At 42.1% G+C, this 27,660-nt stretch overlaps 1 protein-coding gene and 1 pseudogene across 2 annotated transcripts in view; both read right to left on the bottom strand.

The window, feature by feature from the left end:
• The window catches only part of stat2 (signal transducer and activator of transcription 2), a 29,974-nt gene extending 17,954 nt beyond the window's left edge, over nucleotides 1-12,020 (bottom strand). The window contains exon 1 of one of the 2 annotated variants that reach the window (XM_031822130.1): nucleotides 11,693-12,020. In XM_031822130.1, coding sequence (XP_031677990.1) covers nucleotides 11,693-11,731 — 39 coding nt within the window. In that variant the 5' untranslated portion in view covers nucleotides 11,732-12,020. The remainder of the gene's footprint in view (nucleotides 1-11,692) is intronic. The other variant, XM_031822212.1, reaches the window with a different exon arrangement.
• LOC109904930 (uncharacterized) lies at nucleotides 3,288-5,134 on the bottom strand (annotated as a pseudogene).
• Nucleotides 12,021-27,660: the final 15,640 nt, after the last annotated feature.

Here is a 27,660-nt window from a genome sequence, read left to right on the forward strand (position 1 = left end):
GATGCTTTGCCTGTTTGGTGATTCGTCTGAGAGCGTAGCAGGAGTTCTTATAAGCGTTTGGATTAGTGTCCCGCTCCTTGAAAGCAGCAGCTCTAGCCTTTAGCGCAATGCGGATGTTGCCTGTAATCCATGGCATCTGGTTAGGATATGTACGTACGGTCACTGTGGGGATGATGTCGTTGTAGCACTTATTGATGTAGCCGATGACTCCTCATTCTCATTGGATGAATACCCGAACATATTCCATTCTGTGCTAGCAAAACAGTCCTGTAGCGTAGCATCCGTGTCATCTGACCACTTCCGTATTGAGTGAGTCACTGGTACTTCCTCAAATCAAATCAAATTTTATTTGTCACATACACATGGTTAGCAGATGTTAATGCGAGTGTAGCGAAATGCTTGTGCTTCTAGTTCCGACAATGCAGTAATAACCAACAAGTAATCTAACTAACAATTCCAAAACTACTGTCTTATACACAGTGTAAGGGGATAAAGAATATGTACATAAGGATATATGAATGAGTGATGGTACAGAGCAGCATAGGCAAGATACAGTAGATGGTATCGAGTACAGTATATACATATGAGATGAGTATGTAAACAAAGTGGCATAGTTAAAGTGGCTAGTGATACATGTATTACATAAGGATGCAGTCGATGATATAGAGTACAGTATATACGTATGCATATGAGATGAATAACGTAGGGTAAGTAACATTATATAAGGTAGCATTGTTTAAAGTGGCTAGTGATATATTTACATCATTTCCCATCAATTCCCATTATTAAAGTGGCTGGAGTTGAGTCAGTGTCAGTGTCAGTGTGTTGGCAGCAGCCACTCAATGTTAGTGGTGGCTGTTTAACAGTCTGATGGCCTTGAGATAGAAGCTGTTTTTCAGTCTCTCGGTCCCAGCTTTGATGCACCTGTACTGACCTCGCCTTCTGGATGATAGCGGGGTGAACAGGCAGTGGCTCGGGTGGTTGATGTCCTTGATGATCTTTATGGCCTTCCTGTAACATCGGGTGGTGTAGGTGTCCTGGAGAGCAGGTAGTTTGCCCCCGGTGATGCGTTGTGCAGACCTCACTACCCTCTGGAGAGCCTTACGGTTGTGGGCGGAGCAGTTGCCGTACCAGGCGGTGATACAGCCCGCCAGGATGCTCTCGATTGTGCATCTGTAGAAGTTTGTGAGTGCTTTTGGTGACAAGCCGAATTTCTTCAGCCTCCTGAGGTTGAAGAGGCGCTGCTGCGCCTTCTTCACGATGCTGTCTGTGTGAGTGGACCAATTCAGTTTGTCTGTGATGTGTATGCCGAGGAACTTAAAACGTGCTACCCTCTCCACTACTGTTCCATCGATGTGGATAGGGGGGTGTTCCCTCTGCTGTTTCCTGAAGTCCACAATCATCTCCTTAGTTGTGTTGACGTTGAGTGTGAGGTTATTTTCCTGACACCACACTCCGAGGGCCCTCACCTCCTCCCTGTAGGCCGTCTCGTCGTTGTTGGTAATCAAGCCTACCACTGTTGTGTCGTCCGCAAACTTGATGATTGAGTTGGAGGCGTGCGTGGTCACGCAGTCGTGTGTGAACAGGGAGTACAGGAGAGGGCTCAGAACGCACCCTTGTGGGGCCCCAGTGTTGAGGATCAGCGGGGTGTGGAGATGTTGCCTACCCTCACCACCTGGGGGCGGCCCGTCAGGAAGTCCAGTACCCAGTTGCACAGGGCGGGGTCGAGACCCAGGGTCTCGAGCTTGATGACGAGCTTGGAGGGTACTATGGTGTTGAATGCCGAGCTGTAGTCGATGAACAGCATTCTCACATAGGTATTCCTCTTGTCCAGATGGGTTAGGGCAGTGTGGTTGAGATTGCATCGTCTGTGGACCTATTTGGGCGGTAAGCAAATTGGAGTGGGTCTAGGGTGTCAGGTAGGGTGGAGGTGATATGGTCCTTGACATCCTCCTGCATTAGTTTTTGCTTGTAAGTAGGAATTGGGAGGTTATTATTATGGTCAGATTTGCCAAATGGAGGGCGAGGGAGAGCTTTGTATGCGTCTCTGTGTGTGGAGGAAAGGTGGTCTATATATATTTTTTCTCTGGTTGCACATGTGCTGGTGGAACTGAGGTCAAACGGATTTAAGTTTGTCTACATTAAAGTCCCCGGCCACTAGGAGCACCTCTTCTGGATAAGCATTTTCTTGTTTGCTTATGGCCTTATACAGCTCATTGAGTGCGGTCTTAGTGCTAGCATCGGTTTGTGGTGGTAAATAGACGACTGAGTAATATAGATGAGAACTGCGCCTGCCTCAGACTCGTAGAACAGCTAAGTGCGTTATTAAATGTTTTTTTTCCCTCCTTTATACAGAAGATCTCCGCTAAACATGGAATCACATCTCTTTGTGACCGCCGATAACTTCAGAACAAAGTTGACTACAAATACAAAGTTGCCAATGTCTTTGCAGTTGATACAAGCATTACAATAAGCCTCCTCAATATTTGCAGCCGTAGGTGGAAATATCTCTCTAGGAGCTGATCCGTCATCAGTATTGTGAAATAAAGATCAGGTGAGATTAGAATGGAGAAAGCTGATCTGAGAACAGCGGTCACTTTCTTTCGATCCTATCAGTACCGACACATGCTCCAACAACGCACTTAGTGAACATTCTGTCAGCGTGGTGTTCAATAGTGTGCAACAGCAGAAAAAGGGAAATTAAAGTTATCGGATTTAAAAAATAATAATAATTCTGCCCCTGCCTCCCGGAGTCCTCCTTGCTAGCTTGTGGCACCGGTAAACAGTGTCCTTTGCTCCCGCCTGTTGAACACCTGCCCTCACCATTGTTAAACAGAACTGCAGGAAACCGGTGGCCGACAGGCAGGGACGAAGGACACATTTACGCCACCTACTGTACTGGAGCTCCGCTGCCTCTCCTAGCTTAAAAATGGACCAATATAAGTATAAAGAAGGGTTCCTGCAGGTGCCCTGAATTTCAGACTGCAATTGCACCCTTCTCTGGTGTTTTGGGAAGTGCATGTTACATCTTCGGCCGTTGTAGGAAAGCTGCATCATTAAAACACTTGTAAGCCTAAAATCCGGGCCCTGGAACACACAGGAGGTTGGTGGCACCTTAAATTGGGGAAAATGGTTGCGTGGTAATGACTGGAGCTGAATCAGTGGAATGGTATCAAATACATGATTTCCAGGTGTTTGATGCCATTCCATTTGCTCCGTTCCGGCCATTATTATGAGCCGTTCTCCCCTCAGCATCCTCCACTGCTGGAATAGTGTTGTGAGTTATTTTGCAATGACTAAATTAAGTTTATATTCAATCAGTCATTAGTACAATAATTCTTACTTGATTCACTCAACTCCACTGATATGACGTTTTTGGTTTGGTCAATGAAGACCAGTAGTAAAAAACTACTAGCTAAAATGATAATTTAATCAATCAAGGGCAGTTGCAAACTTTCATGTATCAAGGAAAAATAGCTTATAAATCAATTAGTTGATATTTTTACAAATAGCCAGCTTGAATTTCGGTCCATATGTTTCTAGAGGACACAGAACAAACAAAACAACATCTGAAAGGTAGTAATGTTACAATAGTCCCTGCACTGGAAGTATCAGATGTGTAAATTGAGTCTGACCTGACCAATAGTACCGAAGGACAGGAAGGGTTTGGGTTGAGAGGATTGGGGGAGTAGAGGTCAAGGGGGTCTTAGAGTTTACTCAGTGGTTCCCTGAGACCACTTCCTGGTCCCCAGATCTTTTTATGCTGCCATTGGCTAAGCAAAATAATATCTGGCTACCAACCAACCAGGCTACTGGCTGTTTACTGTATGGTGATGATTCCCTCCTCCCAACTGTACTCATTAACTATCAGGTCCTCCTCCTGCTTCATGGAGGACAGCAGGTACTTGATCCCAGCCTTCACCCCCGTCTTCACTCCAGCCCCGGCCACGTAGCCTGCCACGCCCACCGTTCCCCCAGTGACAGCCATGAGGGCGTCAGTGCCCAGGTCGACGGCGCTGAGGATGGCCCTCTCCTTTGCCGTCTCGGAGCAGTTGACAGAGGTGTAGTAGACGGCCGTGCCCAGGTTGTAAAGGGTGCTGACGACAGGGATCCACTCCACCACGTTGTACACGTGCTCCTCCTTTTTGTTGATGCAGTTCCGCTGAGGGCTGCGCCGCGCCCGCCGCCCTGAGGCCCCAGGTGACTCCTCATCCTGCACCTGGCACTGTCGAATCCACCAAGTACTCAGAGGGCACCACCCGGCTGCCTGATATCAGAACCGCCTGGTACTGCCCTCCGTTATGGGACACACCAGCACACTGGGACCCCAGGCTCTCACAGACACTTACAGCCGCCTCCAGCCCCCCTGTGGTGGCTCCCTGCACTGTCTCCCCCAAAAGCAGGGTCCCGTTCACCCTGGTCCAGCCCTGACACCTCTCCTCCTGCTTCCCTCTTCCAGAGGCCCTGTGCCCCCTCTGACCCACCCCAGCCCTGGCCAGCTGCTGTATGTTGAACATCACTGCCTGTAGGTGGCGCTCTGCCTGAACCTTCTCCATGTGTGAGGCAGGGGGGGGGTAGTGGCTCTGGGGCGGGACGCCCCCTTTGCCATAAGGCTCTCCACCTCTATAAGGAGCTCCTCTGTGTCCTCCACCCCCAACAGGTTGTACATTCTGAGTACCAGGGTCTGGGCCTCCCGAGAACAGCCTGCCGCCACTAGCACTGGCACCAGGGATAGGCCCAGGAGCTCCCGGGGGAACAGGGCTGAGGCAGGGTCCTGCAGTGTAGAGGCAGACAGCAGCTCCTCACAGCTGGTGTTGGCCTGGACGAGGATCCGGCCCTGCAGCTTGGCCTTCAGCGTGGTGACAATACGCTGGGCAGACTGGGCCCTGGCCTCATCCATCACCACCCACTCTTCAGGGGCCGCACTCTCCGCTGCATCTGATGGGAGACCAAGTTGGGTCTGGGACCCCAGGAGTGACTGCCGCTCCTTTTTGATAGTCTCCCCCTCCCCTAAAACGGAGGTCTTGGAGAGCGGAGTGGTCTTCAGAACAGGGGGAGTTTGTGTTCTACATAGAGCCTGTTCAATCAGCAGCAGTTGGATAAGAAACAGACCCCTCATCTTGGGGTGCATCATTTTACCTGTGAGTTCTACTCCAATACTGCTGTACACAGGAAGCTGGAGAAGACAGAGGAATAAAATAAATGTTTTACCATAATAGCACCTGTTTGGATAAAATCTTGCTCAACATTCGTTATTTGTCGAATGTGGTTGTAAAATGATTTGCTTTGGAATTGTCTGCCAGCAAAGGAATTCACCAAAACATGCGAAATCGTAAACTCTTCAACTGGCTTTTTTCCAACTCTAGCTCTCTAGCTAAGCCCTCATTGCAGCTGCACTATTTCCCTCAAAACAAATATAACAATGTGCTTTCCTGAACATCATGTTGTCTATGTAAAGTAAATAGTATGCCCCCAGCTAGCACATTGGGTTTCTTGGAAGTTGTGGGAACGTACGTTTTTTGGTTTCTCATTGGTTTTGGGAACGAAGCCATAAGTTTCCTGACCAGTAAAACTGAATGTTTGTTTTTTTAAACGTTCTGAGATTGGAAGTGAACATTTACCTGTTTTGGGAATGTTCATTTTTAGGTTACAGGGAGTTTCTGAAAACTCAGGGAACCATAGTAAAACGTTTTCCTGGGAGGTTATATTAATGTTCTGAGAATGGAAATGATAGGTTATTTGGAGTTTTTTTAACGACTTCCTTAAAACTTTAACTGAATGTTCCAATAAGACTGCCATCTTAATTTTGAACTCAGATAGGACACATGGAAATTAATTAGCTTAAGCATTAATCATGCAAAAAAATTTTTTTTATTGTGGCATGGCATTAGTGATATTCAAACCTATGATCTGTTTTCTATACATGGAATTAGTCCACTGCGACACAAAGATGGAGCTAGCATGCCATGTTTTTTTTTAAACTCCTACAAAGCTGTTAATTTTAGTGTATTCAAACAGACCCCATTTCAAAGAAAACAAGCACATTAATATCAGGTGTGGCCAATTAGTTGGTGTGGACAAAACACATGAATACACTTAACAAGAGAGGAGAGTGTGTTCTGTTTATGCTGAGAATGCAATGTATATCTTTTTACATAACATTCTTACAACGTTCTTTAAATATGACAAATGTTTTCTTGTAGGTTTTATGGAAAGTTTTCTTAATGTTCTGAGAACCTGTAGAGAAAGTACTGAAATTCCCAAAGAAGAACGTTCTCTGAACAGATGAATGGAACGACAAGACTCATCACAGCATCTCTGTGCATTCTAATTGCCATCAATAAAATGCAATTGTGTTCGTTGTCCGTAGCTTCTGCCTGCCCATACCATAACCCTAGCACCATGGGGCACTCTGTTCACAACGTTGACATCAGCAAACTGCTCGCCCACACAGCGCCATACACGCTGTCTGTCATCTGCCTGGTACAGTTGAAACCGGGATTCATCTGTGAAGAGCACACTTCTCCAGTGTGTATGGTTACGATGCCGAACTGCAGTCAGGTCAAGGCCCTGGTGAGGACAATGAGCATGCAGATGAGCTTCCCTGAGTAGATTTCTGACAGTTTGTGCAAAATTTATTCGGTTGTGCAAACCCACAGTTTCATCAGTTGTCTGGTTGACTGGTCTCAGACGATCCCGCAGGTGAAGAAGCTGGATGTGTAGGTCCTGGGCTAGGGTGGTTACACGTGGTGTGCGATTGTGAGGCTGGTTCTCTAAAATTACATTGGAGATGGCTTATGGTAGAGAAATGGACATTAAATTCTCTGGCAACAGCTCTGGTGGTCATTCCTACAGTCAGCATGCCAATTGCACGCTCCCTCAACTTGAGACATCTGTGGCATTGTTGTGACAACTGCATATTTTAGAGTGGTCTTTGATTGTCCCCAGCACAAAGTTCACCTGTGTAATGATCATGATGTTTAATCAGCTTCTTGATATGCCACACCTGCCAGGTGGATGGATTATCTTGGCAAAGAAGAAGTGCTCACTAACAGGGATATAAACAAATTTGTGCACAATTTCAGAGAAATAAACTTTTTGTATATATGGACAATTTTCTGGGATCTTTAATTTCAGCTCATGAAACATGGGACCAATGCTTTACATGTATATTTTTGTTCAGTATATGAGGAAACCAATAGGATACGTTCTGCTGAAGTACTGAAATTCCCACCTAAGAAACATCCATCACCTTTCCCGGAACATTGTGGGAAGGTTGTATGCAAAATAACCATAGCACACCCACACTCTCACCAAGCTTTAAGAAACATATGGTTCTCAGAACATTATGTGCTAGCTGGGCCTCTTTACTTAAAAAAAAAAAAGTAGTCTGTTTTATTTTTTTTAAATAAATGCATCATTTCTCCAGAGGCTCTATTCACTGAGCCTTACTCTATATAGAAAGTGGATAAAAGCCCATGTCTGTGGCACTGGGAGCTTTCAGCAGAGTAAAGCTTTGCCCTGAGGATGCATGCCATCATTATATGTGAGCTATTGGAACCTGGACCTCCCTCTCTCACAATTCTCTAAGAGCCCCGTTGTGAAAGTCATGCTACGTCCCATTCCCACTTCTTCAACTCGCCAAGTGTTTTCATAAAACAACTGAACAATGTGTTCCAGATTGAGCATCCTGATGGTTCAGTGATCAACAGATTGAGAAAGTATTTTGTCAAAACTAATCGCAAAAGATTTAGTTCTTGGAAGTAGATTTTTGCTATTATTATATTTTTAATGCGATGATGGTTATAACCTCATCATCATCTCAAGTGTATATAACAGCGTGTTTAGTCTCTCTCTCTCATGCCAAAGTGCTATTTTCTTCCTTTCTCAGAGCGGAGTACTTTCCCTCTAAGTGAGTGGGGCTCTTGATCCCTATTCAAACGTGGGGCCAAAGGCTAGCCCTGGCCAACAAAAGGGACAGAGGAGGTGGGGAAGTTTGGGTGTATCCAAGCTTCTAAAACTATTTATTATTGGCCAGATGAGCAGATAAATCTGTGAAATTGCATCACTTCACTGCTCCAACCCAACATGTTATCAACAGTTTATAAGCACTAGAGGGAACTCTTTCACCATGAGGGGGTTTGCTAGAAAGAGGGATCTGGCCCTGGAGCACAGTGGGTTGTCTGGTACATGCTCCTACACTGCAGAAGAGACTATACACACCCCTCCACTCTGTGATTTTAATATTTTAAAGAATCTTCCTGGAAGAAAAAAGGTACAAAATATTTTGGTCATTATTGTTAAGATCAGTTGCACGGACCTAATGTGGATATAAGCTACTACGGCACATGTCCCATGTGATAATCTGATGTTGTATGCAATTACCGTTATGTATTCTTTTATCTGTACATTAAACTGTAGCATGTTCCATTTCTGCACCCAGGTGACCAAGATGCAACAAGATAATATGTCAAAAATGTATCATTAAGGGATTCTTGAAAGTCAGGACAATCCTTGTCAGTCTGGGAAATGTTATTTTTATAGTTGGAAAAAATAAAGAGGATTTAGTTGCATTATTTAAAAACATGCTCTGGAAATTTGGCAACTACTAAGTTTTTTTTTTTTACCGCCAGCTTTGGTCTGGATGTGTCTGTGTAGTTCATGCATGCATAATCTATGAGCAGAATTACTGTTTTACCTCATTTAGCCACTAAATCCCAAATTTGAAAGTGACTGTTTTTCTGGAAGCTGTGCTGCGCTATGTTCCTTTCATTATTCCCCACATGCACCAGCCCCTAGTAATTCAAGTTCTAGTCAATGAACTTCAGCCCTTCATCATTTGAGTGACAGCTAGCAAGTACACAAAAGTACCAGAGAATCCAAGTTAAAAAAAAACTAAAAAGTTGAAAAAAAAACAAACACATTTAGGGACATTTTATAAGGGAAAATATTAGTTTTCAGATTTTTCTAAATATTTTCTATATTATTATTTTATATGTCGGCTCTGTGCCCGGAAATGCCCTGTCCAGAGCAAAGGACCCCAATTCAAATACTCCAAAAAGTGTTTAAAATTCTAAACTTCCAATCATAAATATGTACTGACAAAGGATATTATGTAGTTTCTTGCAATAGCCCTCTGTGACTTTAAATAATATTTTTCTCAAAACTGTGATTCTTAAATGTGTCCGGAGATTTGGTCAACTCTGTAAGATTTGTCTAAAATCCTAAATTAATCCGGAATAAGCAGGGTCAGCTATACCATAAGGACCCCTTCTTCAGGTCTTCATTACATGTAATGCAACAAGACCATTCATGGTCTGTAAAGTTCTTTACTTTTGACAGATATAAACAAATAATATTGAAATTAAACTGTCAACCCCATGTCCCTGATAAATGTATATTCTAAGTTCAAATATATTTATTTTAATTAGGTTTTAAGGTCATGAAGCAACTGAGAAAATACAAAATTGCTATTTTGTATTCCACTTGAATTATGAAGAACATTTGGGCAAATCCGTGAAACATCAACTCTGTCAGATTTTTGTCTAACGTGAACATCAGACTGCTGAAAGATCTGATAGAACAACACAATATCACACTCAAACAATATATATATTTCATCAGATTTTGTGAGGCTTAATTCATGCAAAAATACACACACTTTTGTGCGACTTCATGGCAAAATACATTTTTCGGGTGTCAAACTTCGAAACAATCCTTTGAACATTATTAGAGCAATGCATGATGGGCAATGGTGTTCTACACTGCCTTTTTTTGTGTCCCACATTTATTTATATATTTTTAAAACAGCGTTAACAACCTAATATTGTTAATCAACCAGGTTGTCACTGAAACGTTTTTTGTTTTGTTTTTGCCAATACTGTTTTCTATGCTTGTTTTTAAATAATACTTTGGAATACTGGTGTACTTGTAGTCAGAAAGGCCATTTTTTCATGTAGGCAACAGTAGGCCTACACGATTTTCTTCATAATGCATTTCAAATTCCGTGGAGCCTACATTACATTTTCTTCATAATGCATTTAATACAAGGCTCCACTTTTTTTGTGTACATTACACCATTTCTTTCATAATACATTTTATGCAAGGCTAAGTTGAATTCTGAGGGTTGCCAGATTTCTGTATCGATCAATGTATTTGATAGGGGAATGGGGATACATTTTATGTTGGGAAATTATAATATACACCATAATATGCACAAACACACACACTCACTTTGTTTGTACTCATATTATAGCCAACTCTATAAAATATTTAACTAGCTGTCATGTATTTATTTTCTTTTAATGGGTTAAATATTTGTAGTTGGCATGTTTCAGTAATGCGCAATGCTCTCCATCCAACCTCACTGAGCTCGAGCTGTTTTGCAAGGAGGAATGGGAAAAAAATTCAGTCTCTCCATGTGCAAAACTGATAGAGACATACCCCAAGCGACTTACAGCTGTAATCGCAGCAAAAGGTGGCACTACAAAGTATTAACTTAAGGGGGCTGAATAATTTTGCACGCCCAATTTTTCAGTTTTTGATTTCAAAAAGTTTGAAATATCCAATAAATGTCGTTCCACTTCATGATTGTGTCCCACTTGTTGTTGATTCTTCACAAAAAAATACAGTTTTATATCTTTATGTTTGAAGCCTGAAATGTGTCAAAAGGTCGCAAAGTTCAAGGGTGCCAAATACTTTCGCAAGGCACTGTATAACCCATAACTTGAGGTTCAGTCTTTGCTGACGAGAACCAAGAGGGATCTAGCTTTGTCCTTCATGACTGCAAAAGGCCTTGATTCTAGGCCAAAGGAAATCCTACATCAATTTCATTAGATCAGAACAGGATGGATCAACAGCGATTCATATTACTGGTTTGCATCCTAAAAAAAGATAGTTGTGTTTTGTTGCATAACACACATTATTTGTCTACCCATATGATGTGGATCATTATCAGGTTATTTGATGTATACACTTCAGTAACAAAAGAACACAATGGCCTTATTTCTATTACAGCATATCGGATGACTCATTCATATTCCATTCACTCACAGCTAATTCCATGGGTGAAATCACATGAGAATTGTTTTTAGACAGACAAGGTTACTACATGATACTTGAATGTTCCTTATACCCATCATGAGGTTGCTACAACCTATCCTATGAATGAAAGTTTACAACGTAGGTGCACACAGGTCGAGAGACAAATTTGAGGTGACATTCAAAACTGCCTTGCACACTCGACTGCATCTAGCTGATATAGGGTGTACTCGTTAGTCCAACAGTTGCAAACGAGATTTTGCACAAATTCAGGTATGTTTATCCCCATTTTGTTCCGTTTAAGAAACGTTTTTCAACAAATTAGGTGTAATGACTACACCCCTGATCACGCGTAAATGCAGTTCACTCTCAAAATAGCCACGTTATATTCATTCTCATCCCTTTGCTTGTGGACTTCAATGCATAACACATCAGTTGTATGTGACCAGGCGAAAAAACATTTCCAAGCCAACCGCTACACACAGCCTACTGTATGTACATCGTTAGCTAAAGTAATGTCACAGTCAGCATAGCCAATAAAACTAATGCGGTAGTAAACTCGCTGCAATCATGCAGTAACTTAGTGTACATTCAGTAAGCAGTTACACCGGCAGGCCCCGGAGTCAATAAATAAGTAATACCAAAAGCTTACCTTGACTTGGAAGAGTTCCAGTGACGTGTGGAAAATCATAGCCACCGAGCTAACACAGCATCCCTGTAGCTAGCTGCATTTTCTAGCTAAGTAATTGAAAGTGAAAAAAAAATGACACACTCTCGCTATTTCTCTCTTGCGTTTCCTTCATTTTGGAAGAAATATGTTCAAAACTGTTCAACTATTGTCTTTCACTATTGTCTTTCACTCAACTACTCACCACATCTTATACACTGCAGTGCTAGCTAGCTGTAGTTTATGCTTTCAGTACTAGATTCATTATCTGATCTGTCACGCCCCGATCTTAGTTATCTTTGTTTTCTTTATTATTTTGGTTAAGTCAGGGTGTGACATGGGGGATTTATGTGTTTTGGCTGGTCTAGGTGTTTTGTATGTTTATGGGGCTGTCGCCTTTCTAGGTAGTTTGTATGTCTATGGTTGCCTAGATTGGTTCTCAATTAGAGGCAGCTGTCTATCGTTGTCTCTGATTGGGAACCATATTTAGACAGCCATATTCTGTGGGTACTTTGTGGATGGTTGTCTTCTGTCTTTGTGTCATTGCACCAGACAGGACTGTTTCGTTTTCACATTAGTGGTTTTGTATTTTGTAGTGTTCTTGTTTATCGTCTATATTAAACATGTTGAACACTAACCACGCTGCATTTTGGTCCTCCTCTCCTTCAACGGAAGAAAACCGTTACATGATCCTTTGATTAGGTGGACAACATGTCAGTTCATGCTGCAAGAGCTCTGATAGGTTGGAGGACATCCTCTGGAAGTTGTCATAATTACTGTGTAAGTCTATGGAAGGGGGAACCATGAACCTCCTAGCTTTTTTATTGAAATCAATGTACCCAGAAGAGGACGGAAGCTAGCTGTCCTCCAGCTACACCCTGGTGCTACGCTACAGCGTGCTGTTGAGGCTACTGTAGACCTTTGCAAATAGTGTGTTTTAATCAGTTATTTGGTGACGTGATTATATTTAGTATAGTTTTATCTAAAAAGTATAACTTTTTTTAAATGTTCTACAATTAAATATTTTTTGAAATTCACTGAGTAGGATGGTACTTCCCTTCCTCCTCTGAGGAGCCTCCACTAGCATGGTTGTATACACATCTTAAAAAGGTAGTTTGTAAATGTGTAGAATGTCTTTGTTTTGGGTCCACACTGGCAAGTTAACTTATCAATTAGACAGTCATAAAGGATTTTCTTCTGAGTAACTGATCAGGATATTGCACTTTCCATTCAGCATCAAGCAACTTCGATGTAAGCCTTGATCACACCTGTAGTGACTACTTCTATCCGTCACCCCCATTGTTGCGTATCCATTGTTAACTAGATACAGCACCAGGCAAAAGTTTGGACACACTTACTCATTCAAGGGTTTTTCTTTATTTTACTATTTTCTATATTGTAGAATAATAGTGAAAACATCAAAACTATGAAATAACACATGGAATCATGTAGTAACCAAGAAATTGTTAATAAACAAATCAAAATGTATTTTATATTTAGCCACCCTTTGCCTTATTGACAGCTTTGCTTCACCTGCAATGCTTTTCCAACTGTCTTGAAGGAGTCCCCACATGCTGAGCACTTGTTGGCTTCACTCTGTGGTCAAACTCATCCAAAACTATCTCAATTGGGTTGAGGTTGGGTGATTGTGGAGGCCAGGTCATCTGATGCAGCACTCTATCACACTCCTTCTTGGTCAACTAGCCCTTACACAGCCTGTAGGTGTATTGGGTCATTGTCCTGCTGAAAAACAAATAATAGTCCCACTAAGTGCAAACCAGATGGGATGAAGTATCACTGGAGAATGCTGTGGTAGTCATGCTGGTAAGGTGTCCCTTGAAATCTAAATAAATCACAAACAGTGCCAGCAAAGTATCCCCACACCATCATACCTCCTCCTCCACGCTTCATGGTGGGAACCACACATGCGGAGATCATCTGTTCACCTATCATCTGTTCACCTACTCTGCGTCTTACAAAGACCAAAAATCTCACATTTGGACCAAAGGAGAGATTTCCACCCTTCTAATGTTCATTGCTCGTGTTTCTTGTTCCAAGGAAGTCAAATCAAATTTCATTAGTCAAATGCGCCAAATACATGCAGTAAATTTTTTTAAAACTAACAAGTAATTCAAGGGCAGCAGTAAAATAACAATAGCGAGACTATATACAGGGGGTGTACCAGTACAGAGTCAATGTGTGGGGGCACCGGTTAGTTGAGGTAATATGTACATTTAGGTAGAGTTATTAAAGTGACTATGCATAGATGGTAACAACAGAGACTAGCAGCGGTGTAAAAGAGGGGGGTGTCACGCCATGACCTTAGAGATCCTTATTCTCTATGTTTGGTTAGGTCAGGGTGTGACTCGGGTGGGAAATTCTACGTTTTCTGTTTCTTTGTTTTTGGCCGAGTGTGGTTCCCAATCAGAGGCAGCTGTCGATCGTTGTCTCTGATTGGGGATCATACTTAGGCAGCCCTTTTTCCCACCATTAGGTTGTGGGATCTTGTTTTCTGTTTAGTTACTGTTGCCTGACAGAACTGTGGTTTTCGATTTTGTAATTTTGTTTGAGTGTTTTTTAAAATTAAAATCATTACCACTTTCCACGCTGCGCCTTGGTCTACTCTTTCTACCACGAACGAGAGCCGTTACAGAAGATCCCACCAAAAATGGACCAAGCAGCGTGGCCAGGAGGAGTGGACATAGGAGTATATCCTGGATGGAGAAGGACCTTGGACGCAGGCCGGAGAGTATCGCCATCCAAGGGAGCAGATGGAGGCTGCGAGAGAGGAATGGCGATGATACGAAGAGTTAAGTCAACGACAGAAGCCCGAGAGGCAGCTCCAAAAAATAATTTGGGGGGCACACGGGGAGATTGGCGGAGTCAGGGTTTAGACCTGAGCCAACTCCCCGTGCTTACTGTGGGGAGCATGTGACCGGTCAGGCACCGTGTTATGCAGTGATGCGCACTGTGTCTCCAGAGCGCATTCACAGCCCGGTGTGCTCTGTGCCAGCGCCCCGCAGCTGCCGGGCTAGGGTGAGCATCCAGCCAGGACGTGTTGTGCCAGCTCTACGCTCCAGACCTCCAGTCCGCCTCCACGGCCCAGTATATCCTGCGCCGGCTCTATGCACTATGCCTCCAGTGCGCCTGCACAGCCCAGTGCGTCCTGTGTCAGCGCCCCGCACTTGCCTGGCTAAAGTGAGCATTCAGCCAGAACGGGCTGTGCCAGCTCTACGCTCAAGACCTCCAGTGTGCCTCCACGGTCCAGTATATCCTGTGCCAGCTCCATGCACCCGGCTTCCAGTGATGATCTATGGCCTGAAGCCTACAGTGATGATCCATGGCACGAAGCCTCCAAATCAAATAAAATGTATTTATATAGCCCTTCGTACATCAGCTGATATCTCAAAGTGCTGTACAGAAACCCAGCCTAAAACCCCAAACAGCAAGCAATGCAGGTGTAGAAGCACAGTGGCTAGGAAAAACTCCCTAGAAAGGCCAAAACCTAGGAAGAAACCAAGAGAGGAACCAGGCTAGGAGGGGTGGCCAGTCCTCTTCTGGCTGTGCCAGGTGGACATTATAACAGAACTTGGCCAAGATGTTCAAATGTCCATAAATGACCAGCATGGTCAAATAATAATAATCACAGTAGTTGTCGAGGGTGCAGCATGTCAGCACCTCAGGAGTAAATGTCAGTTGGCTTTTCATAGCCGATCATTAAGAGTATCTCTATTAGAGGTCGACCGATTATGATTTTTCAACGCCAATACCGCTACCGATTATTGGAAGACCAAAAAAGCCGATACCGATTAATCGTCCGTTTTTGTTTTTTTACATTTATTTGTAATAATGACAATTACAACAATACTGAATGAACACTTATTTTAACTTAATATAATACATAAATAAAATCAATTTAGCCTCAAGTGAATAATGAAACATGTTCAATGTGGTTTAAATAATGCAAAAACAAAGTGTTGGAGAAGAAAGTAAAAGTGCAATATGTGCTATGTAAGAAAGCTAACGTTTCAGTTCCTTGTCTTCAATATTTCCAGGTAAGAAGTTTTAGGTTGTAGTTATTATAAGAATCATAGGACTATTTCCCTCTATACCATTTGTATTTCATTAACCTTTGACTATTGGATGTTCTTATAGTCACTTTAGTATTGCCAGTGTAACAGTATAACTTCCATCCCTTTCCTCGCTCCTCCCTGGGCTCGAACCAGCAACACAACGACAACAGCCACTAGATCGAAGCAGCGGTACCCATGCAGAGCAAGGGAAACAACCACCCCAAGGCTCAGAGCGAGTGTAGTTTTAAATGCTATTAGCTCGTGCTAACTAGCCAGCCATTTCACTTCGGTTACACCAGCCTCATCTCGGGAGTTGATAGGCTTGAAGTCATAAACAGTGCAATGCTTGACGCACAACAAAGAGCTGCTGGCAAAACGCACGAAAGTGCTGTTTGAATGAATGTTTACGCGCCTGCTTCTGCCTACCACCGCTCAGTCAGATACTTAGATACTTGTATGCTTGTATGCTCAGTCAGCTTATATGCAACGCAGGACACGCTAGATAATATCATCAACCATGTGTAGTTAACTAGTGATTATGATTGATTGTTTTTTATAAGATAAGTTTAATGCTAGCTAGCAACTTACCTTGGCTTACTACATTCGCGTAACAGGCAGTCTCCTTGTGGAGTGCAACGAGAAAGCGGCAGGTCGTTATTGCGTTGGACTAGTTAACTGTAAGGTACAAGATTGGATCCCCCGAGCTGACAAGGTGAAAATCTGTCGTTCTGCCCGAGGCCATCATTGAAAGTAAGACTGTGTTCTTAACTGACTTGCCTAGTTAAATAAAGATTAAATAAAGGTGTAAAAAAAAATAAAAAAAATACCGATTTCCGATTGTTATGAAAACTTGAAATCGGCCCCAATTAATCGGCCATTCTGATTAATTGGTCGACCTCTAATCTCTACCACTCCTGCTGTCTCTAGAGAGTTGAAAACAGCAGGTCTGGGACAGGTAGCACATCCGGTGAACAGGTCAGGATTCCATAGCTGCAGGCAGAACAGTTGTAACTGGAGCAGCAGCACGGCCAGGTGGACTGGGGACAGCAAGGAGTCATCATGCCAGGTAGTCCTGACGCATGGTCCTAGGGCTCAGGTCCCCTGGGAGAAAGAGAGAATTAGAAAGAGCATACTTGTGATGATCCAAGGCCCGAAGCCTCCAGTGATTATCCATGTCACGAAGCCTGCAGTGATGATCCATGGCACGAAGCCTCCAGTGATGATCCATGGCACGAAGCCTGCAGTGATGATCCATGGCACGAAGCCTCCAGTGATGATCCATGGCACGAAGCCTCCAGTGATGATCCATGGCACGAAACCTCCAGTGACAATCCATGGCCCGGAGCCTCCAGCGACGGTCCCCAGTCCGGAGCCTCCAGTGACGGTCCCCAGTCCGGAGCCTGCAGCGACGGTCCCCAGTCCGGTGCTTACAAGGGGGGTTCCTAGTGATGAAAGATGTTGGGTTTGCCCTAGACATAATGTTTTCTTTGATGGCCAAAAAGCTCAATTTTAGTCTCATCTGACCAGAGTACCTTCTTCCATATGTTTGGAGAGTCTCCCACATGCCTTTTGGTGAACACCAAATGTGTTTGCTTATTTCTTTCTTTAAGCAATGTTTTTTTCTGGCCATTCTTCTGAAAAACCCAGCTCTGGGGAGTGTACAGCTTAAAGTGGTCCTATGGACAGATAGTCCAATCTCCGCTGTGGAGCTTTGCAGCTCCTTCAGGGTTATCTTTGGTCTCTTTGTTGCCACTCTGATTAATACCCTCCTTGCCTGGTTCGTGAGTTTTGGTGGGCGGCCCTCTCTTGGCAGGTTTGTTGTGGTGCCATATTCTTTCCATTTTTTAATAATGGATTTAATGGTGCTCCGTGGGATGTTCAAAGTTTTGGATATTTTTTTATAACCCAAACCTGATCTGTACTTCTCCACAACTTTGTCCCTGACCTGTTTGGAGAACTCTTTGGTCTTCATGGTGCCGCTTGCTTAGTGGTGTTGTAGACACTGGGTCCTTTCAGAACAGGTCTACCATAATTTCCGGACTATAAGCCGCTACTTTTTTCCCACGCTTTGAACCTCGCGGTTTATACAATGACACGGCTAATTTATGGGTTTTCCCCGCTTTCACAAGATTCGTGCCGCCCAAAAACTGAGCACCGTCACATAATGTGACGTAAATCGAGCGCGCTCAAACTTCCCTTCATTCTGATTACGGTAGTCATTTTGTCACCCTCATCATGGCAAGGAGAAATGTATATGATGCAGCTTTCAAGTTGAAGGCGATCGATCTGGCTGTTGGAAAAGGAAATAGAGCTGCTGTCAGCGTGGAGTGCTGCGTGTTGAAGAGGGCAGCGATCCAACATCGGATGAAGCAATTCTGAGGCTATTCAACTCCGACCCCGATGGAGATAACTTCAGTGGTTTCAGTGCACAGGAGGAGGAAGATAGTGACCAATGACTTTCTTGGTAGGCTACTGTTTACTGCTATTTTTTAATTGTTTTGTTACAAGCCGTGTTTCGTTTAAAAGCCTATTTATTTTTGTTACAAGCCGTGTTTCGTTTAAAAGCTGTGTAAAGTTCATTTGTTTCAATGTAGGCACCTGCGGCTTACAGACATGTGCGGCTTATTTATGTACAAAATACATATTTAAAAAAAATACAGTGGGTGCGGTTTATAATCAGGTGCGCCTAATAGCCCAGAAATTACGGTATGTATACTGAGTTCATGTGACCGATCATGTGACACGTAGATTGGACACAGGTGGACTTAATTTAACTAATTATGTGACTTCTGAAGGTAATTGTCACGCCCTGGTCTTAGTATTTTGTGTTTATATATTTATTTGGTCAGGCCAGGGTGTGACATGGGGTTATTTTGTGTTGTGTTGTGGTATTGGGGGTTTTAGTAGGTATTGGGATTGTGGCTGAGTAGGGGTGTCTAGCATAGTCTATGGCTGCCTGAGGCGGTTCTCAATCAGAGTCAGGTGATTCTCGTTGTCTCTGATTGGGAACCATATTTAGGTAGCCTGGGTTTCACTGTGTGTTTGTGGGTGATTGTTCCTGTCTCTGTGTTAGTTGTCACCAGACAGGCTGTATAGGTTTTCACATTCCGTTTGTTGTTTTTGTATTGTTCGTATTCGTATTCATTAAAGATGTCTCGATTTAACCACGCTGCATTTTGGTCCGACTCTCCTTCAACGGAAGAAAGCCGTAACAGTAATTGGTTGCACAAGATCTTATTTAAGGGCTCCACCTTTCCATTTTTTTCCATTTTACTTTTTTGTGTTTTTTGAAACAAGTAATTTTTTTCATTTCACTTCACCAATTTGGACTATTTTGTGTATGTCCATTACATGAAATCCAAATTAAAATAAATTTAAATTACAGGTTGTAATGCAACAAAATAGAAAACACGCCAAGGGGGATGAATACTTTTGCAAGGCACTGTATCGAGCACCAGCTGTTATTTACAAAAATAAGTAGTCCGCCGCCCCTTGTCTTACCAGACGCCGCTGTTCTATCCTGCCAGTACAGCGTCTAACCAACCAGCTGTATGTTGATAGTGTCGTTGTTCAGCCACGACTCCGTGAAGCATAAGATATTACTGTTTTGAATGTCCCGTTGGTAGTTTAATCTTCTGCGTAGGTCATCTATTTTATTCTCCAAAGATTGCACATTTGCTAGCAGAATGGAAGGAAGTGGAGGGTTATACAATTTATGAGGCTGGTAACTCTAATGAATTTATCCTTTGCAGCAGAGGTAACTCTGGTAAACCACTACTAAAGGACACCAATAAGAAAAAGAGGCTTGCTTGGGCCAAGAAACCCTAGCAATTGTCACGCCTGCTCCCGCTGCCCTTCATTACGCACACCTGTCACCATCATTACGCACAGCAGTGCTCATTGCACTCACCTGGACTCCTTCTCTTAGTTGATTTCCCCGTATATAACTGTCTGCTTCCCCGTTTGTTCCTGGTGTCTGCATTAATGTCGTTATGTGTTAATTTCCAGACACTGTCCTATCCTGTTCCGTTCCATGTCCGTTGATAATTCAATGTTCACTCTCTGAACAAGCTTTTCGTCTCTACCAGCATCGATCCTTAGAACGGTGGAAATCTGTCCTTTGGTCTGATGAGTCAAAATTTGAGATTTCTGGTTCCAAACTCTGTCTTTGTGAGATGCAGAGTAGGTGAACAGACGATCTCCGCATGTGTGGTTCCCACTGTGAAGCATGGAGGAGGAGGTGTGATGGTGTGGGGTTGCTTTGCTAGTGACACTGTCTGTGTTCTATTTAGAATTCAAGGCACACTTAACCAGCATGGCTACCACAGCATTCTGCAGCGATATGGCATCGTCTGGTTTGCGTTTAGCCTCTCTAGGGGGTGTGGATGCTAGCTTCGCACCTGGCCAACATCCAGTGAAATTGCAGAGCGACAAATTCAAAAACAGAAATACTCATTATAAAAGTTAATGAAACATACAAGTGTTATACATGGGTTTAAAGGTAAACTTCTTGTTAATCCAACCACGGTGTCAGGTTTCAAAAAGGCTTCACGGAGAAAGCATACCATGGAATTATCTGAGAACAGCGCCCAGCAGACAAATCATTACAAACAGTTCCCAGCCAAGTGGAGTTACACAAGTCAGAAATAGTGATAAAATGAATCACTTACCTTTGATGATTTTCATATGTTTGCACTCACAAGACTCCCATTTACTCAATAAATGTTTGTTTTGTTCGATAAAGTCCATGTTTATATCCAAAAACCTCAGTTTTGTTAGCGCGTTTTGTTAAATAATCCACTGTCTCAAACAACATCCGGTGAAATTGCAGAATGTGAAACTCAACAAAACAGAAATTCACAATAATAATAAATATACATAAAATATAAATGTTATACACCAGCTTAAAGATAAACTTCTTGTTAATCCAACCGCTGTGTCAGATTTCAAAAAGGCTTTACGGCGAAAGCAAACCATCTGATTATCTGAGAACAGCGCCCATCAGACAAATCATTACAAACAGTTAGCAGCCAAGTAGAGGAGTAACAAAAGTCAGAAATAGCGATAAAATGTATCACTTACCTTTGATGATCTTCATGTGGTGCACTCAGAAGACTCCATGTTGTACAATAAATGTTAGTTTTGTTCGATAATGTCCCTTTTTATGTCCAAAAACCTCAGTTTTTTTGGTGCGTTTTGTTCAGCAATCCATTGGAACAAAGCACAGTCACAACAGACAGACGAAAAATCAAAAAAGGACCATAAAAGTTCATAGAAACATGTCAAACGATGTTTAAAATCAATCCTCAGGTTGTTTTTGTCATAAATAATAAATAATATTTCAACCGGACAAAAGTTTTGTCAATAGAAAAGGAGAAACAAGAAAGGCCCGCTCCCGGTCATGCGCTGGAAATTTCCACTGTCCACTTATTGAAAGTGCTGTATCTCCCTCATTTTTCAGAGTAAAAGCCTGAAACAATGCCTGAAGACTGGCCACATGTAGAGATCGTGAACTGCCATAGAGATCGTGAACTGGGTCCTAAGTCTTTGTATGGTGGATAGGCTTTCAATGGAAAAACAGCCTTTCAAAATAAAAGCACTTCCTGGATGGATTTTCCTCAGATTTTTGCCTGCCATATCAGTTCTGTTATACTCAGAGACATTATGTGCATTATATGCATATCCTAGCTTCTGGGCCTGAGTAGCAGGCAGTTTACTATGGGCATGCTTTTCATCCAAAATTCCAAATGCTGCCCCCTACCCTAGTGAAGTTAATGGGACTATCATTTGTTTTTCAACAGGACAAGGACCCAATAACAGAACAATGACAATGACCCAACACCTCCTGGCTGTGTAAGAGCTATTTGACCAAGAAGGAGAGTGATGGAGTGCTGCATCAGATGACCTGGCCTCCACAATCACCCGACCTCATCCCGGTGGAGATGGTTTCGGAGGAGTTGGACCAGAGTAGCCACAATGTGGAAGCATTCCAGGTGAAGTTGGCAAAGCTATCATCAAGGTAAAGAGTGGTTACTTTGAAGAATCCAAAATCTAAAATATATTTTGATTTGTTTAACACTTTTTTTGGTCACTACATGATTCCATATGTGTTATTTCATATAGTATTGATGCCTTCACTATTATTCTACAATGTAGAAAATAGTAAAAATAAAGAAAAACCCTTGAATGAGTAGGTGTCCAATCTTTTGACTGTTACTGTATATTTAGAAACACATATTTGAATCACTGTTCTGCAAAATATGGTTAAACTATTGAAATATTTTCTGTGCTAGACATAACGAATAATGTTTGCTTCATAAATGTTGTTTTCTGTTCGAAAAAAATAAAATACAAACCAAAATGCGACCAAAATTTGCCCTGGAGCATTATGTATTGCTATAAAACAAAAACAAAAACTTAACCATTTGAGATTGTAGAAAATGACAGGAAAAATTATATGATTTCTTTTAAGGCAGTGAATGGTCTTGTCTTGTGACTAATGAAAGAGATACAAAAATGTAACTTAATTTTCCTTATTGCAGTTTCACAGGAATCCCCCAAGGGCTAATCAAAGTACCACTGGAAAAGCAAACAAGTGATGTGCAAAGCTCAGCTGCTCAGATTTAATTACTTTTATTCTCAGGGTAGTGTTCTGAGAGTAGGCTCTGAGTGCCAAATTTCCTGTATAATGGCACCCTATTTCCAATATAATGTACTAACTTTGAGCAGAGTAGTGGTTAAAAGTAGTGCAGCAGAAAGGGAATAGGGTGACATTTCATAGGCAAAGGCTGTGAAATACCGTAGTTGATTACGATGGAATATGCCATCCCTGGTATGTGCAATTTCAGTAATTAGCCCTAGCATTTCATACAGCTGAGATAGTGATTAAAAACCACTTGAAAAATCAGGAAACAAAAGAGCTGTAATCATATTGTGTGGAGAGTGTGGATGGAACACATTGGGGATTTTTGTTTTTCCAAGCATTCTCAGAGCATGTAATCTTGACCACTGGTTTGAAAACAGATGCAGAAGTACAAAAATGAAATAATCATCATGAAAACTGAGAGAGAGACAAAGAGTAAGAACAAGGGAAGATGATCTGCCAGAAAGCTATTTTTTCTCAAAGGTGTTATTGGAGACATGACCTAAAGTCTTGTCTATTTATTCTCACAGTTTGACACATTGATGGCAACACACACAATACATAACGTGTCAATGTGATACCCACGGACACAGATAAGACAGAATACTGTGAACAAACGCACACACATTACGGCACACATAAAATACCTGCAACAGAACAGGGAGATAGAATACCTCGGTCTTCATTAACAACAAGATAAAGTGAATTATTTCCCCTATGTAGACAGGTCAGCTTCCATTTGGACAAAATTCAACACAGGGCTTAGATAACACACTCATTCCTTATGGGACAGTTGCAGCTGCTTGTTACAATCTTATTTTAACTCTCTTTTATGTTTTTATCTCCTTTCAACTAAACTAACTCACATTATATTTTGATAGCCACATAATCACAATTTTAAAATTATGTTGGTATTACTGTAGTGTTCACCTTGAGATGATGACCTTAATGATGACACAAGTACCAAAAGTACTTGTTACATTTGGACAGGAAAATTGTCCAATTCACACACTTATCAAGAGAACATCCCTGGTCATCCCTACTGCCTCTGATCTGGCAGAGTCACTAATCACAAATGCTTTGTTTGTAAATTATGTCTGACTGTTGGAGTGTGTCCCTGGCTACCTGTAAATAGCATTTTAAAAAACTAGAAAACTGAGCCGTCTGCTTTGCTTAATGTAAGGAATTTGAAATTATTTATATTTTTACTTTTGATACTTAAGTACATTTAAAACTAGGTGTCTTTCACATTTAATTGAGTAATTTTCTATTGCGGTATCTTTACTTTTACTCAAGTATGACAAAGTATGAAAATACTTTTTCCACCACTGCATATGTACAAAAGTATGTGGTCACCCCTTCAAATTAGTGGATTTGGCCACACCCATTGCTGACCGGTGTATAAAATCGCACATCGCCATGCAATCTCCATAGACAAACATTGACAGTAGCAAACATTGGAAGCAACGTCAGCACAATAACTGTTAGTTGGGAGCTTCATGAAATGGGTTTCCATGGCAGAGCAGCCACACAGAAGCCTAAGATCACCCTGCGCAATGCCAAGCGTCGGCTGGAGTGGTGTAAATCTCGCCACCATTGGACTCGAGTAGTGGAAACGCGTTCTCTGGAGTGATGAATCACACTTCACCATCTGGCAATCCGACCTGCCCGAATGCATAGTGCCAACTGTAAAGTTTGGTGGAGGAGGAATAATGGTCTGGGGCTGGTTTTCATGGTTCGGGCTATGCCCCTGAGAGAAATCTTTACGCTACAGCATACAATGGCATTCTAGACGATTCTGTGCTTCCAAATTTGTGGCAACAGTTTGGGGAAGGCCCTTTCCTGTTTCAGCATGACAATGCCCCCGTGCACAAAGCAAGGTCCATATAGAAATGGTTTGTCAAGATTGGTGTGGAACAACTTGACTGGTCTGCACAGAGCCCTGTCCTCAACCCCATCGAACACCATTGGGATGAATTGGAACACCAACTGCGAGTCAGGCCAAATTGCCCAGCATCAGTGCCCGACCTCACTAATGCTCGTGGCTGAATGGAAGCAAGTCCCCACACCAATGTTCCAACATCTAGTGGAAAGCCTTCTGAGAAGAGTGGAGGCTGTTATAGCAGCAAAGGTGGCACCAACTCCATATTAATGCCCATGATTTTAGAATGAGATGTTCGACGAGCACGTGTCCACATACTTTTGGTCATGTAGTGTGTTACACAACATTGTGATTTAAACTTATTATGAAAGAGAACTAATAATGCAGAATGGGATAGGGGTCTCTCAGGGGAAACACACACGCGCAAACTAATAAACCAAGGTTAGGGAGCTCTCAGAGGTAACTGTCTCACACAGCACCGAATTCATAAAAACACATAAACCAATAAACCAAGGCTTAGGACGTGATTGAAGAGGAGTGTCTTGCATTTATTAAACATTGTTAATTTGTAGAAGAAAAATACATAATTGGTTAAAGAAGAGAGAATTGAAAATAAAAGTGATTGGGGAGCTCTCTTAGGAAATGCAGGTGGTTCAGTAATCCTGCGTTAGACTGATTTATCAGTTCAGTAACATGGTTACCTTGATTAGGGTTTGACCGTGGGATGGCAGCTGTGGAAACCATGTGTGGTTAGCATGCTCTCTCATCATGTGTGTGTGCACATTCGTCCATGCGTGTGTGTTTGTGAACAACTTCAGGATGGCATCCTTCGGATGTATATTCCTGCGATGGAGAGAAGCTTACTTGTTCATGTTCATATAATTACACCCTGTCACTCTGCCCTAAGGGTAAATGGATTTAATCCCAGGCATAATCCATATTCTGAACAGAGTATAATTACGTTAGTGAGGGAAGGCAGCAGGGCGGTTATGGATGGCAGTTGTCAGTTGTGGTAGAAAAGCGGTGAGACCAGTCATCAATGTTGTTGGTGTGTGGAAGTTTTTTTGCTCCCTGTTATGTCTGACAACCTGGTGACAATGTGGGAAAAAACAGCAGCCTCCTGTCCTCAGGAAACACAATACATGTAGAACTGAGGAAGAGAGTGCACACACACACTCGCAAAGACAACGCATCATACAGGTTCCCAGACTCACAAAGAAAGGGAACACGTACTTTCTCTCTCCATCTCCAAAGACAATTTACACACAGGCGCTGTGTAGCGTGTTGGTAACACATCTACCCCGGCAGAAGTCATTCAGGTATTATTTCCAGCCGCCTCTAAAGTAATAAAACTCTTGTCAAACACTAATGCGCTTAGGGCCTGGGTGACTGTTACATAAATATAACATTGAATAGACTTAGCCTTTGCAGTGAGAATGGAAATGCAACACGGCACTGTATCATGCAGGTAGTCTATCAACATACTTTAGGTAGTTGGCAGCCTTTTTAGGCATTATCATCCAACAATGCACTGATAAGTAACATTGAACAATATGTCTTGTTCAAAACATAATTAGGAAAAAGTTAGTCTCAGTTCCCAATGACTCATAAGTAATTACAAATGTTTTCAATAAACCCACTCCCCCCCCCAACCCCGTTGTCCAAGATATCTGCCACATATAGAGACAGAGACATCAGAACCAGAAGCACAGACACATACACCCACAAGATGCACCCCTCCCCCCCACGCACACACAGACTCATCAAACCTTTATGTGAAGGGTGATAAAGATGATAAAAGGTGATTTCAACAGACATACAGTCACAAGGCTTTAGAATGGTTAGCTGCACCATTGTTCTCAATGCGAGGAAAGTTGGGTGCACACTGGAGAGACTCATGCTGCCACAGTCAATGGTTCAATCAACTGCCCTCAATGGTCTGATCAAAAGTGGTTCCTTCCATCTCAAGACTGCAGAAGGCTAGAGTCATTACTGCTCCCACCATTCAATCATTTGCTCATTTGCCTGGAAATGTCAGGGCCATGCACTCATCTATTGACACCCTTTCACTTCTTTGACACAAATCCAAATAAACATTGATGAAAAGATTGAAATATTGATTTCATCAAGCTGAGATCGTTTCTTATTTTAAAAAACGGTGCCCTCAAACCCACACTACCTCTCCCTCTTATCTGAACACAATAAGAGAACAAAATTCAATCATTTTCTTTCAGCATTCTTAACCAACTCATTTTGAGACCGCAAATATATGCAGTGAGCTCTATTGTACCTGTAAGGCTCTATATTGACCCCATCAATCATGTTTATTCATCATCCACTGACCTCAACATAATTAGAATGATGTCTGGGTACAAAATACTTTTACTCAGAGGTATGATATTTACTGAGAGGATAATACAGGATGCATAAAAAGTCATTTAGGTTGACAGCATCTGTTCAAAAAATGGACACTAATTTAAATGTGTAATTTAACTATGTCTCTTGACACATCCAGATATTGAAGATAGTGTACTGTAAATGCAATGGCTTGGGACTGATGGAATGCAGTAAACCACAGTATTAGCAGTGCAATTGAAAAAAATGTAATGGGTCTGGAAAATCGTATTGCAATTTTCACGAGAGAGGGAGAGAGAGAGAGAGTAGCTGGTCGAACCACGATTGGCAAATGTGTGCTCTCCTGTACCTATAATAATTGGGCAGATATTAGGAGAGAGATCGTGGTGGCATTTTGATAGGCAGTGGACATTTCATTGTCCTTGTAGAACATAGGAGGGCTACACGGAGGAAGCATCAGGTCCTCTGTCATCAACATAAGATTGAACAAATATCAATAAGGTAAGAATTTTTGATTAACATACATTCTTGAGAAAAAAAACTTTTACTTTAAGTAATTATCTTTTTAAAGTTTTGTATTTCTTTTTACATGTCAAAAAGACAGTCAAATTCATGTCTTGTCAAAACATAGACATTCCTTCTAGACCTTTTTGTTAGTCTACAAGTAACTGTCACTAAGCTATAGCCTATATATGCCCATGCATTAAATATGTCTAAATGAGTGAGCAGGCAAAGTGTACGCAATAAACGTTCTAGAGCACAGCAGTAGACTATATACATAATACTGTATGTATATGACTAAAAGTAAGATATGCCTACATTGCATTGATTGTTCAGGTCTTGTGTTGCCAAATGTCAATAAATGTGCTCTGATATTTAGTGAATACTGTGATCCGATAGCATCCAGTGATGTGCTTTTTTTCTCTCAGTATTTATTTGTGCAATATAATTTGGGGGGCTTGGAAAATACTTCCTGTCCTTTGTATCATAAATTCAGCTA

Source organism: Oncorhynchus kisutch, linkage group LG1 (assembly GCF_002021735.2).
Source record: "Oncorhynchus kisutch isolate 150728-3 linkage group LG1, Okis_V2, whole genome shotgun sequence".
Lineage (NCBI taxonomy): Eukaryota > Metazoa > Chordata > Actinopteri > Salmoniformes > Salmonidae > Oncorhynchus > Oncorhynchus kisutch.